Source organism: Mangifera indica, chromosome 7 (assembly GCF_011075055.1).
Source record: "Mangifera indica cultivar Alphonso chromosome 7, CATAS_Mindica_2.1, whole genome shotgun sequence".
Taxonomy (NCBI): Eukaryota; Viridiplantae; Streptophyta; class Magnoliopsida; order Sapindales; family Anacardiaceae; genus Mangifera; species Mangifera indica.
In genome coordinates, this window is record NC_058143.1 from 15,625,371 (window position 1) to 15,641,671 (window position 16,301).

General features: G+C 34.0%; 2 protein-coding genes across 2 annotated transcripts; one reads left to right on the forward strand and one right to left on the reverse strand.

The window, feature by feature from the left end:
* The first annotated feature begins 1,222 nt into the window (after window positions 1-1,222).
* LOC123220882 (cationic amino acid transporter 2, vacuolar-like) lies at window positions 1,223-8,199 on the forward strand. The gene is made up of 14 exons (XM_044643469.1): window positions 1,223-1,764; window positions 2,262-2,463; window positions 2,746-2,830; window positions 3,459-3,599; window positions 3,695-3,813; window positions 3,898-3,994; window positions 4,123-4,295; window positions 4,412-4,478; window positions 5,000-5,158; window positions 5,657-5,903; window positions 6,514-6,622; window positions 6,800-6,912; window positions 7,563-7,638; window positions 7,787-8,199. Exons 1-14 carry the CDS (start codon window positions 1,593-1,595, stop codon window positions 7,947-7,949), a joined length of 1,923 nt encoding a protein of 640 aa, XP_044499404.1. The 5' UTR covers window positions 1,223-1,592; the 3' UTR covers window positions 7,950-8,199.
* A 1,103-nt stretch (window positions 8,200-9,302) lies between these two features.
* On the reverse strand, window positions 9,303-16,221 carry LOC123220016 (replication factor C subunit 3). Its single transcript, XM_044642005.1, has 11 exons — window positions 16,000-16,221; window positions 15,802-15,912; window positions 15,406-15,438; window positions 14,955-15,123; window positions 13,770-13,951; window positions 12,564-12,700; window positions 12,337-12,435; window positions 11,304-11,373; window positions 11,145-11,219; window positions 10,523-10,568; window positions 9,303-9,658 (listed from the first exon to the last, which is right to left on the reverse strand). Exons 1-11 carry the CDS (start codon window positions 16,081-16,083, stop codon window positions 9,600-9,602), a joined length of 1,065 nt encoding a protein of 354 aa, XP_044497940.1. The 5' UTR covers window positions 16,084-16,221; the 3' UTR covers window positions 9,303-9,599.
* Window positions 16,222-16,301: the final 80 nt, after the last annotated feature.

Consider the following 16,301-nt stretch of genomic DNA (forward strand, 5'->3'; position numbering starts at 1 on the left):
ATGTTTATAATTCTTGTGAGTGAATCATTGTGTTCTATGCCTTATTTCACTTGCACTACATGTGGTGGTCATTTCATCATTTGTCATATTCATTCCTACTATTACTATTACTATTACTATTATTATTTCTTAACCTTTTTATTTCTTTATCTCTTCTTCCTCTTTATTACTTTACTATTACAACCTTTATTCCTAAGTCCAAATTTACATGTTTATTGCATATCCTTGTGAGACTTAATTTTAATTTGAAACATATATTACAAATATCTACTTCCATGTTCAGATTAAACAATTTTACCCTATATAAATTAACTATGTTAAGAGGTTTATATGAGCAAATATTAGATGAATTATATGAATATAACCATTAAGATAAGGTTAAACAATTTTACCCAGAAGTCTAAAAGAGATTTTGATCGAATTTGACCTATATTCAAATTAAAATATCGATGAATACATAAGTTTTTGACGAAAATCATTTCTTATCAAGGGTTTTTTTTGAATAAAATCAGTGTAAAAGTTAATATAAAGTGTTTGTTACTTTTATTTTAGAGAATTCTTGTGTTTGTTTTAATGTTAAATGTTTATTTTTTTTTTTAGGAGGGAAAATGAAAAGATTAAATGATATTTTATTAGGGGTCAACTTATTTGTTCTCTCCAACCCTACAAAGCAAAGTCTCTTCCACCCAACACCAATTTGAGTTGGTCATTCCACCCATGTTTGTTTTCTGAGTGATTTTCATGAATGTGTGTTCATATTTTCCTTTTATAATAAATCTTTTCTAGGTAAGAAATTTAACCTCCATCACAACTTTCCATTTTAACTCTCTTCATTATTTTCATGCCATTTTGTTGAAAGAGAAATGCCTTTGTATTTTTTCAATCTTCTTTGTATTTATTTTGAACAGTATAATATGTATTTAATTTTAGTATATAATTCATATATACAAATAATATATCATTCTATGATTAAATATTATTTTATCTTTAATTTAAAATTATCTAATTATTTAATGATATATTATTTATATATATAATTATGTATCAAAATGAGAATTTATAGTTTTATTAATTTACTTTGTTATTCTAATTTTAAGTCTTAACCAGTTAAACCAATTCAACGGTCAAATTCAAATCAATGTAAAAATCAAACGGAGTTTTTGGGGTTGCATTCCAATAATTCATCCGTGGACTGTAGTTTCTCTGACCCATCCTTCAATTCATTGTTTAATCCCTGCTATGCCCACCAATGTATAAAACGGCAGCCCGACTTGGCGCGTTTCCTCACACCATTTCCCATCTCCACGCAACCCTCCAAGAACAACAACGGAGAAGTTTTTGGTTTCTTCTTTTCTCAGTTGAAACCGCCGACAGAAACCGGCTAGGGAAGGAAACTAGATTTTCTCCTTTCAAAATCCACCTGTCCGCCTCCCTCACACCCTACTCTGTACAAAGGCCGAATCTTTTTCACCGGGGATGCGGGCGGTTGTGATACTTTAGGATTGTTGTTGGAGTATTTATAAAAAGTTTTCATCTTTTGATTTCTTCTTGTTGTTGTTGAGGGTGAGGTTATTTTCTTTGTTGCCTCTGCTATGGGTATTCTTGGTGATTCTCAGGTAGATGGTGGTGGAGGTGGGTATGGTTTGTGGGCTGGTTGTGTTAAGGGTTTGGTGAGGAGAAAACAGGTGGATTCTATGCTTACTAAGGCTGGAGGATACCATCAGTTGGCTAAGAATTTGTCTGTTCTTCACCTTATTGCTATTGGTAATTCTGTTTACTTTTACAATCTTTGGGGGAAATTCAAATTGTGTTTTGTTCGATGGCTTTGAATTGGTATACACTTTTCTGTTTGTGCAAAATTGTGTTTTTATTGAAAAGATGGACTTGAATTTGGTTCATTTACTTATCTTTATGATTAATAGTGTTTGGTAGGATACTTTCTGAAAAGTTTCAGCTTGGTTTTCGTTTATGATCATCTTCTCTGTGTATTTTTTTTAGTTCGAAAAAGCTATATGTCTTGGAGGTTGATCAATGTTCGAGATGTGATGTATGCAGCCTACTCTGCTCCTCATACAACCTTTTGTTGTTTCAAACTTGTTTTTACTTATCCTTTCAAGTGATATGATTTTTTTTTTTAATTTAGATGTGGCCTGATGGATCCTCAGTTTTTAATCTTTGTTGTATTTGGTGCCGTTTAATTGTATGTATTTGATTTTATCCACATATCTCACCTCTGAAGTCTTTGTACAAACTATGTTCAGGTGTTGGCTCAACAATTGGAGCTGGAGTATATATTTTAGTTGGAACGGTGGCTAGAGAGCATTCAGGACCAGCTCTCACCCTTTCATTTCTAATAGCTGGAATAGCTGCAGCCTTTTCAGCCTTTTGCTATGCAGAACTTGCAAGTCGTTGCCCGTCTGCTGGGAGTGCCTATCACTATTCATATATATGTGTTGGGGAGGGGTAATTTTCTTGTTACCTTTAATATTGAATATTCATATCTAGGATTGTTTTTGCAGTGTAATTTTGGTTCTAGGTTTATTTAATTGTAATTTTTGAAATGGGACAAATAAGCAACTTTCAGTAGATTTTGATATTCACTTTTTCTGCAGTCTTTTAGGCTTCATGCTTGTTGAAAACGTTTAGTTTCTGTATATTGATTGATGTAGATGATGACTTCTGTCTCTCTTTAGAATAATTTTGATTCGCCTGAAGTTCTCAAATTTCTGATGTCTTATTTTCCAGTATCGCATGGTTGATTGGTTGGGCTCTAATTCTTGAGTATACAATTGGTGGTGCTGCTGTTGCTCGTGGCATATCTCCTAATCTGGTTGGTTGAATTTCTTCTAGCTTTTATTATTTTATTATTTTTGGCTTTCACTGGTGAGTTATATGAGTTTCATTGTTTATTTTATTCTAGAGCATACTTTATTGCATTAGGTGTTCATAAATCTCAAACAGATCACCATTGGCTTTGCCATGATTTTCTGCATTATCAATTTGATGACTGACATCAGTTTAGCAACTAAGATTTATTTATGTTTTGGGGGTTTTTGCCAGATTCTATTGAATATGTTATCAATTCCGATGGAATTCCTAATAAATTTTCTAAAGTGCTCAATTATAAGTAATACTATGTGTGTTAAAATTGCAAAATGATTGTGAAACAGGACATAAAAAGCAATTTAACTGCAATTTTACAGCAGTCCCATTTACTGGATCTAAGTTCAATGTGATTGAGTATTGATAAAGTAACTTGATTTGGAGATCATCTAAAGTTTTACTGTTTTTAACTTTGTATATCTATATCTACAAATTCACATGAATATTGCTCTTCAGTATCTACCAACTTCATGTGTGTGTGTGTGTGTGTATTTCTGCTCTATTTGTTTTGGATTTTTGTTTTAGAGGCTGGGAGGGTTGTACTTGGTTAACTGTGTTACTATTTATGCATCTAGGCACTGCTTTTTGGAGGTGGAGATGGTCTACCCATTTTTCTGTCTCGCCATTATATTCCTGGGCTTGATATCGTTGTTGACCCTTGTGCTGCAATTCTAGTATTTATTGTCACTGGCCTCTTGTGCCTGGGAATCAAGGAGGTGCCTTCTTGTTCCTTTCCATTCGACTTTTGTTTCTTTCTTTGAACTCTTTTTTTGGTGTTATAGCTGGTTTCCTTACTTAAACACTCTTGCAGAGCACAGTTGCTCAAGGAATTGCTACAATTGCCAATGTATGTGCCATGCTCTTTGTCATAATAGCCGGTGGTTATCTGGGATTCAAGACTGGATGGGCTGGATATAAACTTCCCACTGGGTAATAGACAATCCCACCTCACGCCACCAACTTTGATAAGATGACTTTCTAGAGTTATTTATTTTATCTTGTTTGTTGACATAGATATTTTCCCTTTGGAGTTAATGGGATGCTTGCTGGGTCTGCAACTGTCTTCTTTGCATATATTGGTTTTGATTCAGTTGCCAGTACTGCTGAGGAGGTATATATGCTGTTCTTTTCCCTGCCTCACCATTTATCCCTTTTACTTATTGCTGTTTGGATTCATTTTTATAGGACTGCCTTGATGGATTCAAACAATTATTTTTCTAATTTTAATTATTCTGTCAGGTAAGGAATCCTCAACGAGATTTGCCATTGGGCATTGGATCTGCATTGTCTATTTGTTGTGCATTGTATATGCTGGTCTCCTCTGTCATTGTTGGTCTGGTGCCTTATTATGCAATGGATCCTGATACTCCCATCTCCTCTGCATTTGCAAATCATGGGATGCAATGGGCAGCGTGAGTAACAATTTTGGTTGAAAAATTTGTGGTATATCGATTAATAATTTCTTATTTCAATGAATTAAATTATTCTTTTCTCCTGTATTTTTTTGGGGGTTTGTGTGGAATTCTAGGTACATAATAACAGTTGGAGCTATTACTGCACTCTGCTCAACATTAATGGGTTCGATTCTTCCGCAGGTAAAAATAGCAATACCTAGAATTTTCTTTGAGTGTTGCTAAATTTTATGATTACTTGCCCATTAACAGAGCTTTCATTGATGATATTATGTTCTTGTTTAACATCCCTGATTCTTTAGAACTTTTTTTTTTTGATGAGGATGCACCATTAAGTGCTTTGCTTTGTCTACATTTGAAATGTTGATACACGCTTTACTCATATTTATTTATTTAATTCCACCACAGTGCTTGCAGATTGAACCTCATGATAAAACTGGATAAGATTTACTAGACAGCTTCTTTGCATTTTGTGGATGCTTAAATGTTTCTATAAAACAAAATAAGGCAAAGTTTTCCTTGTAGAATCTAATTCCATATCATTTTGTAGTAACGTATGTTAATTTAGATGCAACTATTAAGTTGGTTTCATTCTGCTTGTGTCTGTTCTTAGATTCTCTGTCGCTTTTACTGCTGAATGATTCCTTTGTTTTATATGTAATTAATTGTGGATGACCTTCATCTTTCTTATTTGTCTTTCTTAGCCTCGAATTCTGATGGCAATGGCAAGAGATGGTTTGCTGCCGTCATTCTTTTCAGATGTCAGCACACACACTCAAGTTCCAGTTAAGAGTACTATTGTGACTGGTATTGTTGCTTCAACTTTGGCATTCTGTATGGAGGTTTCTCAGTTGGCAGGAATGGTAAGTGGACTGTTGTTGATATCAATTCCTAACACTACTGTTTGATGCTCCAACTTAATTGTGAAGTCCAAAAGTGAGTACGAGAGTACTTGTTAAATTTTTTAACCAGAATTTTGAAGTGGCCAGAAACTGATATATCTTTGAAATGTTAGCCTCAGTCCTGATTTTTAATACCATTATTGGGAATCCAGACACACAATTATTCATGTTTGTTCAAGTATCAGTATTGTTGTCCTGTTTTTGATAGAATCCTAGCTCGAAAGGCCTTTGTTTCACAATTTTTTTCACGTACTAAAAATCCTTTTTGTATAAAAGATTAATCTAATTGGGCTATATTTTTTTATGAAATACAATTTAGTGTATTCTTCTAGTAACTAAATAAGCTACTCTTTCTGGATTTTTTAGTTCCTGGGCAAGTTCTTGAATTAAATGGCCAATAAGTCTAAATGCCTGACTTAATAGCAATTCTGAGTCTCAGCAATTGCCTTCCTTCTGCAGGTTAGTGTGGGTACACTTCTTGCCTTTACTATGGTAGCAATTTCTGTATTGATTCTGAGATATGTCACACCAGATGAGGTGCCTCTTCCATCATCACTCCAGGAATCAATCGATTCTGTCTCATTGCTATATGGTCAGAGTTCTGTATCTGTTAATGGGAAAAAGCTTGGCACTTCCAGCAATATTCAACCTTTACTCAGTAAAAAGGTTGCACCAGTTGCTGATCCTATTATTAAGCAATTTCAAGGTATTGTATGTCCCTTGTATATTCTTGCATCAGTACTAGAGAGCTTTTGAATAAGCAATTTATGCTCTTTTAAATAATCAGATTCAATGCATTACTGAACATAGTTAATATGATTGGTTTGCCTATAGGCATTCATTAATCATAGAGAGATATTCATATAAAACTGTCATCAACATCTATGACTTGGTTCTAAATTTTGGGGATTCAATCTTAACTAGATTCACTAGAATCAAATTAACATAACTAAAATTAAGACTGTCGCCTGATAGGCAAGAAGATCCATCCAACTGGAAGTCTTTTTCTTCATTAAAATTAACATGGAAAACCTGAGAAAGAGGACACAAATCGCAAAATGTTTAACATTATGATATTGTTGGAGTGCTTAACAAATAATAAGACAGATCTTACAGATGTCGGTTATATTCTTTTTTGTGTTTAACTAAAATTCATTCTAGCACCATATTAAAAGCTATGGAGACTGGATTGAACATGAGACTCAGAAATAATTCATGCCAGAATCCTTGTAATCATTTATTGTTTTTGGCCCTGTCTAGTATCAGCTGGGTTGTGCTGAAGTTTTCTATTCTGTTGTATATTGTGATTATTACAGATATTTTCAGTGAAAAGAACAGGAGAAGAGTTGCTGGGTGGACTATAATGTTCACCTGTGTAGGGGTTTTTCTTCTTACCTACTCAGCTTCAGATTTGAGCCTTCCTAGGTGTGTATACTTCATACATTAAGAGAGTTGAGTGGAAATGTGTTGTGTGCTACCATGCCTGAAAGGCATCTCTTAGCTTTTAAATCTTTTTTCTGCCCTACATAAACTTACCTTCGTAGCACTTAGAGCTTCCAAGTTTATTTTTTTAGTCTTTTAAATTATTAGTTTCTCTTCCAGGTTCCTTCGGTTTTCATTGTGTGGAGTTGGTGGTGTTCTTCTTCTGTGTGGTCTGGTTGTGCTAACCTGTATAGATCAAGATGAGCAAAGGCATAGCTTTGGGCACACTGGAGGTATGTTGTTAACCCATATATTTCATGTTACACACTTTATCTTTTTTGGGTAGTAATTCAAATCAAGGTTACACACTTGATATGCTTAGTCTAGCTTAACTCCGTGACCGAGAAACTAGCTTTGTTTTGTTCCCCCAGTAGTTGCATTGATGTTTCACAGAGACCTCAAATTGTGTGAGGTTTCTGCATCAGTTACTGAATAAGATGTATGCTGAAGACAACCACCCATTGTGTTCTGTCTGCTTTTTGAAAACACTGGTTATCTGATATTAACCTTGGAATAGTCATGAAATATTTCATGTTGACCATTTAAGGACATTTTCTGAACCCATAACTTCCCAAGGGTCCCATGATTTATCAACAAAATATGACTGTTTTTCTGGCACTTGAACACATTTTTGCGCTTGAAGATGTGGGATCATTGCATGGGCATAATCCCTTGCTAAGGTGGTCTTCTATAACACAGACATCAATATATATGTTTCTTTTGCATACCCAAGTGTATAAGCAGGACTTTCTGTGTCCTTGTACTGGTGTTTTTGTGATGCAGCTAGCCATGTATATTCAATACTTGGTTCCCTTTTTAATGACGCATATATCGTTTCAATTTGGTTAAAGAATTTTCAAATGGATTGTTGTTCTCTTTTCAGGTTTCTTATGCCCATTTGTTCCACTCCTACCCATTGCCTGCATTCTTATCAATGTCTACTTACTGATTAATCTTGGGTGAGTATACAATCAATCAGCCAGTTTTGTCAAAAAAAATCTATAATGTGTTTAAATGATCCTTGTGATTAGGCTTGGCTATTTCTCTGGCCTTTAAGTTATAATATCAATGTTGTTCACAATTCATGTATTTCTTGTCTACTTTCAGTGCTGCAACCTGGGCACGTGTTTCAGTGTGGCTTATCATTGGCGTATTGGTTTATGCATTCTATGGCCGCACTCACAGCTCACTGCTAGATGCAGTCTACGTTCCTGCTGCACATGTTGATGAAATTTATCGCACTTCTGGTTCTGGAAATACCTTGGCTTAGTTAGTTGTGTTGAATTTGCTATCATCCCCACAAGCTGGGACACTAGGTTAGTTATACAGAATATTGTGGTTGTTGTAAGCTTAAAATATGGAATACATAATAGTTGTAATATTATGGCGGCTGGGCTAATGACTTGAAATCGGTCTCAAGTTTGTACAGAAGCTATTACTGTGGATGTTTGGTCGGGACCTGCAGAATTAGTGTAAATAATTTTCAAATTCAACATGTATGATTAGATTGATTTTCTTTATATGTCATCACCAGTTTCATACAATATGTCAAATCCCTTAAGCTGCTTCAAATCAGCAAATTTTGTTCACATATAAACACAATAACTTTGGTGGTTCTACCAGCACAATTGAATTTGCGGGCATCTGAACAATTTCAATATTCTCAGGAATCCTTTCTTCTGCATTGATGATGTGGTACTAACTTGCTTTTCATTTCAATTGAGCCACCCTAATCACGGTTTACATAGCCTGTCAATTTAGTTTTCTTTCTTGTCACACATGATTCCAAGATCTGATGTTTGTCTCGAACATATTAGCACCCTCTTAGCTGCTTTAAAATGCTGTTTATTTGGTTCTTGCATAAAGCTAGAAAGCAAGCTTGCTGCATACATTAAGTATGGTCTGGTGGCCGTAAAATAAAGCAAGCCGCCCACTAAACTTCTAAACACTGCAGGATCAATTTTCATCACTTCATTCTATGTCAAACTTCTTCAGAATCTCATTTTCATATTTCTCTTGGCAAATGAAGGTTCCATACCCAGATAGAAACACTTCATACCTAAGAAGTAACTTAGCTTCCCAAGATCAACCATCTCAAATACTTCTTGCATTTCCTTCTTAAACCAGACTTTTCAGTTTTGAATTGTTTCCAGTGACCATTAAGTTATTATCTACATACAATGAGACAAAAAGAACTTGTACAAATAATATCTACCAAGTAATACAATCAGTGAATCAGTAGTTTGCGAATCAACTTCAACCTATCCTTACTGTTATAAAGATGCACTTTCGGTGGTGAGCTTTTTATTTTTAATCAAACTCCTCCCTAACATTTATGAAATCATTATTTATTACCCCAAAGAACATGTTAGAAATCTGTTCTTAAAAAACCAAACGTACACCAACATGCCTCACATCTCGCATCATACAATTTACGCACCCTTGTAATTTCAATTAAATTTCAGATACATACACATGCCCAGTTACTGATTGACCTTGCTGTAATATGATTAAATGTGTCTTACCTCTCCATATTTTTTATTAAGATTGAGGACCAAGATGTTAATAAATCATACCTCAACCAACATGAATTACCTTACCGAATAGTCCCATGGATGTATAATTAATCTGCAAAATCTTAGGTTGATTATATGGTCAAAAGTCATAACTGATAAGTAACAAACAAAAATAATGGTAATAATAAACCATCAAAAGAGGAAAGCTTTTGGTGAGCAAAACAAAGTTAATGAACACCTTTACAGTACAAAGTAGTCCAGAAACAACAGTAAAAAAACTTTCCACAAGGTGAAATAAGAGCATCTGCAGCTATAACTTGTAGAGGATGAACAAAGGCAAGAGTTTAACAAAGTTTATTTGCACCGCATTCAAAATCAAGACATCTCTGATGCCTGGCCAGTATTCACCCAAATGTCATGATGAGGAAACCCTTGTAAATGCTCATGAACTTCGCCACAAAAGCTGTGATATCACCATAAGTACCATAAGGCTGGTTGATCAACTTACAAAAGCAACCTACTGTTTTTCTCATGTTACAACCAATAATTTGAAAACCGGACTGGACTAGCTGGTTGGACTGATTCAGGGATCCAGTGGCCAGTCCGCTCTAGGTGAACAGTCTAATAGCTTCAGCTATTGGATGGCTTTGAACTGTGGTTCAAGGTCATGCTGACATCAATGTCATATCAGCATGCTTCTTTGGCAAATGTTGGGTCTCAAATACAAGTCCCAGGATTTGCAAAGCATATTGCAGCGTCATCAGACTATGTTTCATTTGTGATATATTATAAATATATATTATTAAAAAAGTGTTGTGGTGTGATTTGACTGCTTGTCCAACCGGTTGATCCAGGAAAGACCTGGACCAAGCCCTTGATTGGGTCAAGGATTGGTCTGATTATTAAAATATTGGCTAAGCCTACAACTAGTCAAAATCTAATTGGAAAAATAAAAAGCAGGAAGGTATTCACCGACATAAGCAAGTATTTATGTTTTAATTCTGTTAAATCTTTAAACATTCTTACATTGGGCCCCAGAAGCAATTTCAAAATATGCTAATTAAGCATTATTGAGGGTAGTTCTGGCATGAGAAAAATATTCTGTTCAATTATAGATCATCATCTGATAAATTTTTTGGATATATTTAAATGTTCCAAGAATTAATATGGGTGGAATAGTTGAGAAGAATTTAAGGCTAAAAATCTAAGAGGGAAATTCAAGCTTGGTGATGTTTAAGTAATATGTTACTAATTGATGATAGCATATCATATGCTTATTAGCTACAAGCACAGAATATCCAAATAGTTTCTAGAAAGCTGGAAGTACCTTCAAGGTGAAATATGGCTTTCTGTCCAAGACGCATCCTATGTTCCTGCAAGAAAATAACAGATTTCACAGTCGAAAAAGCATTGCAAAGCAAGACTGACCCAAGAGTCACTAAAGTTACTTTAAAAAGCAAATGTCAATGAATTACTTAACAATTTGGTATGACAGGCATTTGTATTAACTATGCTGATTATTATACAACAGCAAATTGTCATCCTTTAGCAGGCAGTCGTTGACCACCTTACATCCAAGCGGCATTAAGCATAATCAATCTGGCAGCATACCACAATATTATATCTTAAAACATGTCTACATAATTGATTGCTTCTAATTCTTCATGCAAGCACCTAATATGAAGCCAAATGATGAGATATTTGAGACTTACTGCATTTTTTTTTAAGTTTTGGCTATACTATGCCTAGGAAAAAAGAGGTAGGAATTATAGCATAATAAACATCAATAAAATACTGATTCTTAATTCATATTTATGCATCAGTTATGCACCACAACCACACAAAGGGTTAGAGAGGAAAAGGATCAGAAAAGACAATACCTAGAGCTTGAACAAGGACAAATAACAACCAACAGAGTAAAAATGAATATGATGATAATTGATACTTACGTAATATGCAGCCCAATGGCAGATCTCATGCTTTAATTCCACATCTAACCTCTTCAATAATTCATAAAGCAGTCTCTGTGACAACAACAAATTAATGAACCATACTTCAACCTGAGGTGGGGGAGAAAAAGAAAAAGAAACTTCAAAAACAACCTTTACCTTTAATACAATCTCAGGAGGAATACAATTAATAAGCAGCTCATACAACTTGCCTCGAACCTGGAACAACCTAAAGCACATAAGAAAGATGTTTAATTAGAAAATATAAAGTAAGATTAACATAAACCACATGTTAGCCATTTGTGTTACTAAAATACTGTTATCAAATCAGAATCACAGATAAGCATTTGCTCATTTTCGAAACTCTATAATAGTCGTAAAGAATATACTAATCAGAGGTTTTGGTCTGACAGAATATGACCTTATTAGAATACTTCCTGTATTATAATTGGTGTTAGTAAGATTTGGCTGGTCCCACTCTTTTCATGAAAACTAATGTACACCCACTGCAGAGGAATAGAGTATATATTGGAGGAATATGAATGACCCATATACCAGTCTAGTCATATATGGTGCTTCACTGTAAGGAAATGACACCATTTCCAAGCACATGCATATTTTATTTTTTACAAAGACATGAATATTGCAACATGTGATCCTATACTACTTCTGATCCTTCTCATTCCCCACCTGGTTTCTCAGACTTGCAAACATTTTATTTAATATATCTTTGTACTTCTTTCCAATAGAAGTTCATGACCAGAAGAAATATTACAGTAATTACTGTTCTGTCAAAAAACATTACATTACACAGACAAAATTATAAAATGACACTTCTGGTTACAGAGTTACAATTGTAGCACCACTCGAGTGTGCTTGATGAGTCACTTATTAAATTTACTTAATTTCTCTTTTTTCCCTTTAAGTTACAATGGGTGTATAAAGGCAGCAAGTTATAAGACAATTTTAAGCGTCCATACAGAGTCAATTGTATGATCACTGAAATACAAACAAGTAGTGTATAGACCTTGAAAATACTAGTTTGTGAAGCTGAATATTGTTGAGGAAAATGGTTTAAAAATCTATAGTCTGCAGCAATAAATTTCCTGATTAAAATTATCATCTAGAAATGTGTGAAGATATATATATATATATATATATATATATATATATATATATATATAAACTTAACCTTTTTGGACTCTGCTCCTGCATTATGTCTGATGCGATTTCAGTGATATATTCCTCCCAGTCCATAGGGGGAATCACTTGGTTAGTTGTAAAAGGATACCTGTAACCATAGCAGCAAGGTACACAGATATCAGTAGCCATGGGAAGCTATATTATCAAATGGTATACTGAAGAGAAAACCGAAGAGCTTGCAACCACTTCTAATTTAAAGTCATTATAGATATTAACTGTTGAACACGGCAAGTTTCAAATGACAATATAGCTCTCCTCAAACTCCGATTTGACTTTTCTGCTATACGAGCAGCGAATCCAGAAGGAAGTTGCAGCCCTTCTTTCTTTCCAATAAACTCCACCACTTTAACAATCTAGCACAATTTTTTTGAACAAACACATTAAAAAAGCATAATAGTTGTATGACTTACACCAGTCAACTGTTCATCTAATATGTTCACATGAAATGTTCTACAAATCAGAATCCATTAAAATCAAAAGAAAGAAGAAGTAGTTATCTCAAAATTCAAAGGAATTATCTTGTTCCAAAACTATAAACTCGGCACTATCTCTCTTCTAAAAGTCAAAAGGATATCCAAATCAGAGTATATATGTCAAATAAATTTTACAAAAATGACTTTTATGCTTATCCTAACATGTCCTAGCTCCTCAAAATTTTCATGAGCAATTCCATAAAAGCTAATCATGTCCAACCAAATGATAATTTTGGATCTTAGCTTATGACATTAAAACCAAAGATATATCAGCAAGTTAAAAGTTAAACAGAAGTTTACAGTATGTCACCAGAATATGACCAGTGCTTTCAAAGCTGCTAAATAAGAGAGGATTCAGAAATTCAATTTAACAATTGTTCAATTTTCATGAAATTTACAAGTTTGGGGAGCCTGGCTAACTATCTTAAAAGAAGTATAGGTATATTCTTTTAAAGAAATACAAAATGCACAGGAAAACTTTTATCAGTTCAAATACCAGCTGAAACTTGAAAGTAGTGGTCTGTAAATTTTATTCATCTTTATAAACTTTCAACAAATTAAAAATTCTAGAATGCCCTGGACAACCCATGATAATGTAGAATAAGTGAATGTTCAAAAGCTCAAATGACACAAATATATGACAAGGAAAAAAAAAAAAAAGCAAGCTGTTAATGCCAACCAGCTCATGTACAGTAAGATTAAGACTTGCAGGTCAAACATTGAAAAGTTTTCAACTATTTTATGCAAAATCCATCCATTAAGCTCTCCCATTCACCTAAAAAAACCAACCTTCACCTGATGCCAAGCCGAACAAGAAAAACATCCTTCATGTGTATGTATTAAGTAATAAATGTGGCATTACTTGCATGTATGGTTTTTTACAATTGGTAAAATTATCCAGAGCAAGGTTTATTCTTGAAAAATCAAAGCAGAAAAAAGAATCAAATACCTCATCCTCAGTTGGTGCATTTACTCGCACATTCAAGCAACGAGATCGGATTGCTTCAGTAACTTTTGAAGAGCTGTTACAGCATAAAATTAGACGGCAAGAAGCACTATATTTCTCCATTGTTCTTCGGAGAGAATGCTGGGCTTCTCTTGAAAGCTTGTCAACCTCATTGAGCACTAACACTAACATTCCATAAGAACTTAAGATTAGCAACACAAACTTGCAGGCAAGGCAACTTCTTAAGTATGGGTGATTGAACACTCATTGTAACTCTATTGCTTAATTAAGCAGCTAGGCTAAAAATGAAAGCCCTAATCAATCAATTAAATCTTTTCCTTATGAACTGAAACAACAAAAAAGAAATATAAGGAAAAAAATTTCAAAAAGAAAACATTCTGCTGGGCAGACCAATGGAATTTGCAAAAACAAAAACATCATGAAGGCTCACAAGCAAATGATGAAATTCATGAAATTAATAAAGGATGTCTGCAGATGTGAAATAATGCTTTGAAGAAATATCAACAAAAGTTTAGTCAAACAGGGGAAAAATCAATGGGGACATTTGCATTAAATTTCAATTTTCAGCAAGAATAATGGAAGTTGAGTCAAGGAACATTATAAAATTACTCACCAAGCAACAACTTTAATCAATTGCATTTTTTTCTTTCAACAGAGAAATGCAGCACATGCTCTCAAGGAAAGAAGCCTAAATGGCTACTACCCTATAGAAGTCTAAATAACCATTATTTTAAAAGAGAATATGGATGCAATTAAAGACTTACATCCAATATGATTGTTGTTTTACTATTTGAGTCTTATTTGTGTATTAACATCTGACATGAATTTCGTTTTTCTTCCATTTTTTTATGCTAATTTAGTATAGATAGGATTGTCACCATTTACTCATTATAATTTGTTCTCCCCTTTGCATAGTTTATCATGGAATTGAACTTTCGACTCATTCATTCAAGTTACTTTATTCTGGAAAGAAGTCATATTCTGTAGCATCATAATAATGGATCCCATGAATCTTTAATAGAGCTATTCTGAATGGTTGTTTAGAATTTAAGTAGATAGAAATATCTAAATTCATATTCTACAAGATATCCGAGAATGTCTAGACTCAGCATATCAAACACTTTTACTGAGCATAAATTAAAGTATAATATATCGATGATTAATTACCTTTATATCCTCTATTTCCCTTAGTATCAATGGGTCTATTCTTAGCCATCTCTTTAATTATCTCTTGAACTACATATCTGTCCTGAAAGCCGGCATCACCAGGACTTAGTTCCACATGGTTGGCACTCGATAATGTGGTCAGCTCCAGATCAATAGTTCTACTTCCAGCCTGAAACATAATCATCATAGCCACATAAAATAAAATGGTTAAAACCACATGACTAATATGAGCAGCCAAATAAAAGGGTCCAACCCCTCAGCAATCTTTCTGGAAATAAATTAACAAATCTAATAGCAAGTTCTACAATATGTTTGGGCCAAATTTGATCATCTCAAGCAAAAAACAATTTGCATAACTAAAAACTTTTCACAAATTTCTTAAAAAAAGGAAAATACTAAGATTTCTTTCATAAATCTAATTAAAGAAAACATAATACAAGATGAAACTTACATTGACCTTCCAAGTCCTATTCTCCACCTTCACCTGCAATCAAAATTGAATTAATTTCTCAGAATTTCCGCATTACCAAATTATCATATGGCATATATTAGCTTTACCAGAAAAGATTTAATTTTAAAATAAGTACTAAAATATAATTTCTTTCTATCTTGCGCTCAGATACATGCAAAATTCACTTAAAATTTAACATTAAATTGGTTCTTTCTTTCACAACATTATCTTAAAGCCCAAAAACCCACACATTGAATCACCAAACTTTGAAAATCCGTCTAGTTTTATTTTTTGTAAAAAAAAAAAGAAAAATCAGTAATCAAACAGAATAAACCAAAGTAAAACAGCAAATAGAAAAATAAAAAACACCATAAAACTGAAAAGGACAAGGGAGACCTTTTCGGCGCCAGGACCAAAGACTTGACGAAGCAAAGCCATGACTAGGGTTTTCTTGCCGGAGCCAGGAGGACCATAGAAAAGAAGGTGAGGGCAATCTTGCTCGGTGACCTATTTTGAAAAAAGAAAACAGTAAACGAGAAAGAAATCAAAACCCTAATATATATTTTTTGAAGAGGGAGAAATGTAGAGAAATACGAGTTTCTTGAGATTCTGAGCAATATCTTGATGGACGATGGCTTGGTCGAGGGTTTTGGGTCTGCACTTATCAACCCACAACATCTTCCCAAAGCTTGCAACTCCACAGAGAGAGAGAGAGAGAGAGAGAGAGAGAGAGAGAATGTGTGAAGAGGAACTGAGCGACAGCAGAGAGTGAAAATGGCGGGAAAAAAGGGTTTTGTTAATGCATACAGGGGTTCATCGTTATTTTTATTATTATTATAATCCTTTTAACGCATGATTCTTATACAAAATTAAAACACTCATATTTTTTTGTCATG

What these genes read in the sequence shown, in the direction of transcription:
- LOC123220882 (XM_044643469.1), top strand. Translation starts at nt 1,593, where the DNA reads ATGGGTATTCTTGGTGATTCTCAGGTAGATGGTGGTGGAGGTGGGTAT. An exon ending in CATGGGATGCAATGGGCAGC is followed by an intron (nt 4,296 to 4,411) that starts GTGAGTAACAAT and finishes GTGGAATTCTAG; the next exon opens with GTACATAATAACAGTTGGAG. An exon ending in TATTATTAAGCAATTTCAAG is followed by an intron (nt 5,904 to 6,513) that starts GTATTGTATGTC and finishes TGATTATTACAG; the next exon opens with ATATTTTCAGTGAAAAGAAC.
- LOC123220016 (XM_044642005.1), bottom strand. Translation starts at nt 16,083, where the DNA reads ATGTTGTGGGTTGATAAGTGCAGACCCAAAACCCTCGACCAAGCCATC. An exon ending in CTCAGAATCTCAAGAAACTC is followed by an intron (nt 15,913 to 15,999) that starts GTATTTCTCTAC and finishes TTTTCAAAATAG; the next exon opens with GTCACCGAGCAAGATTGCCC. An exon ending in GGGAAATAGAGGATATAAAG is followed by an intron (nt 13,952 to 14,954) that starts GTAATTAATCAT and finishes ATGGAATGTTAG; the next exon opens with TGTTAGTGCTCAATGAGGTT.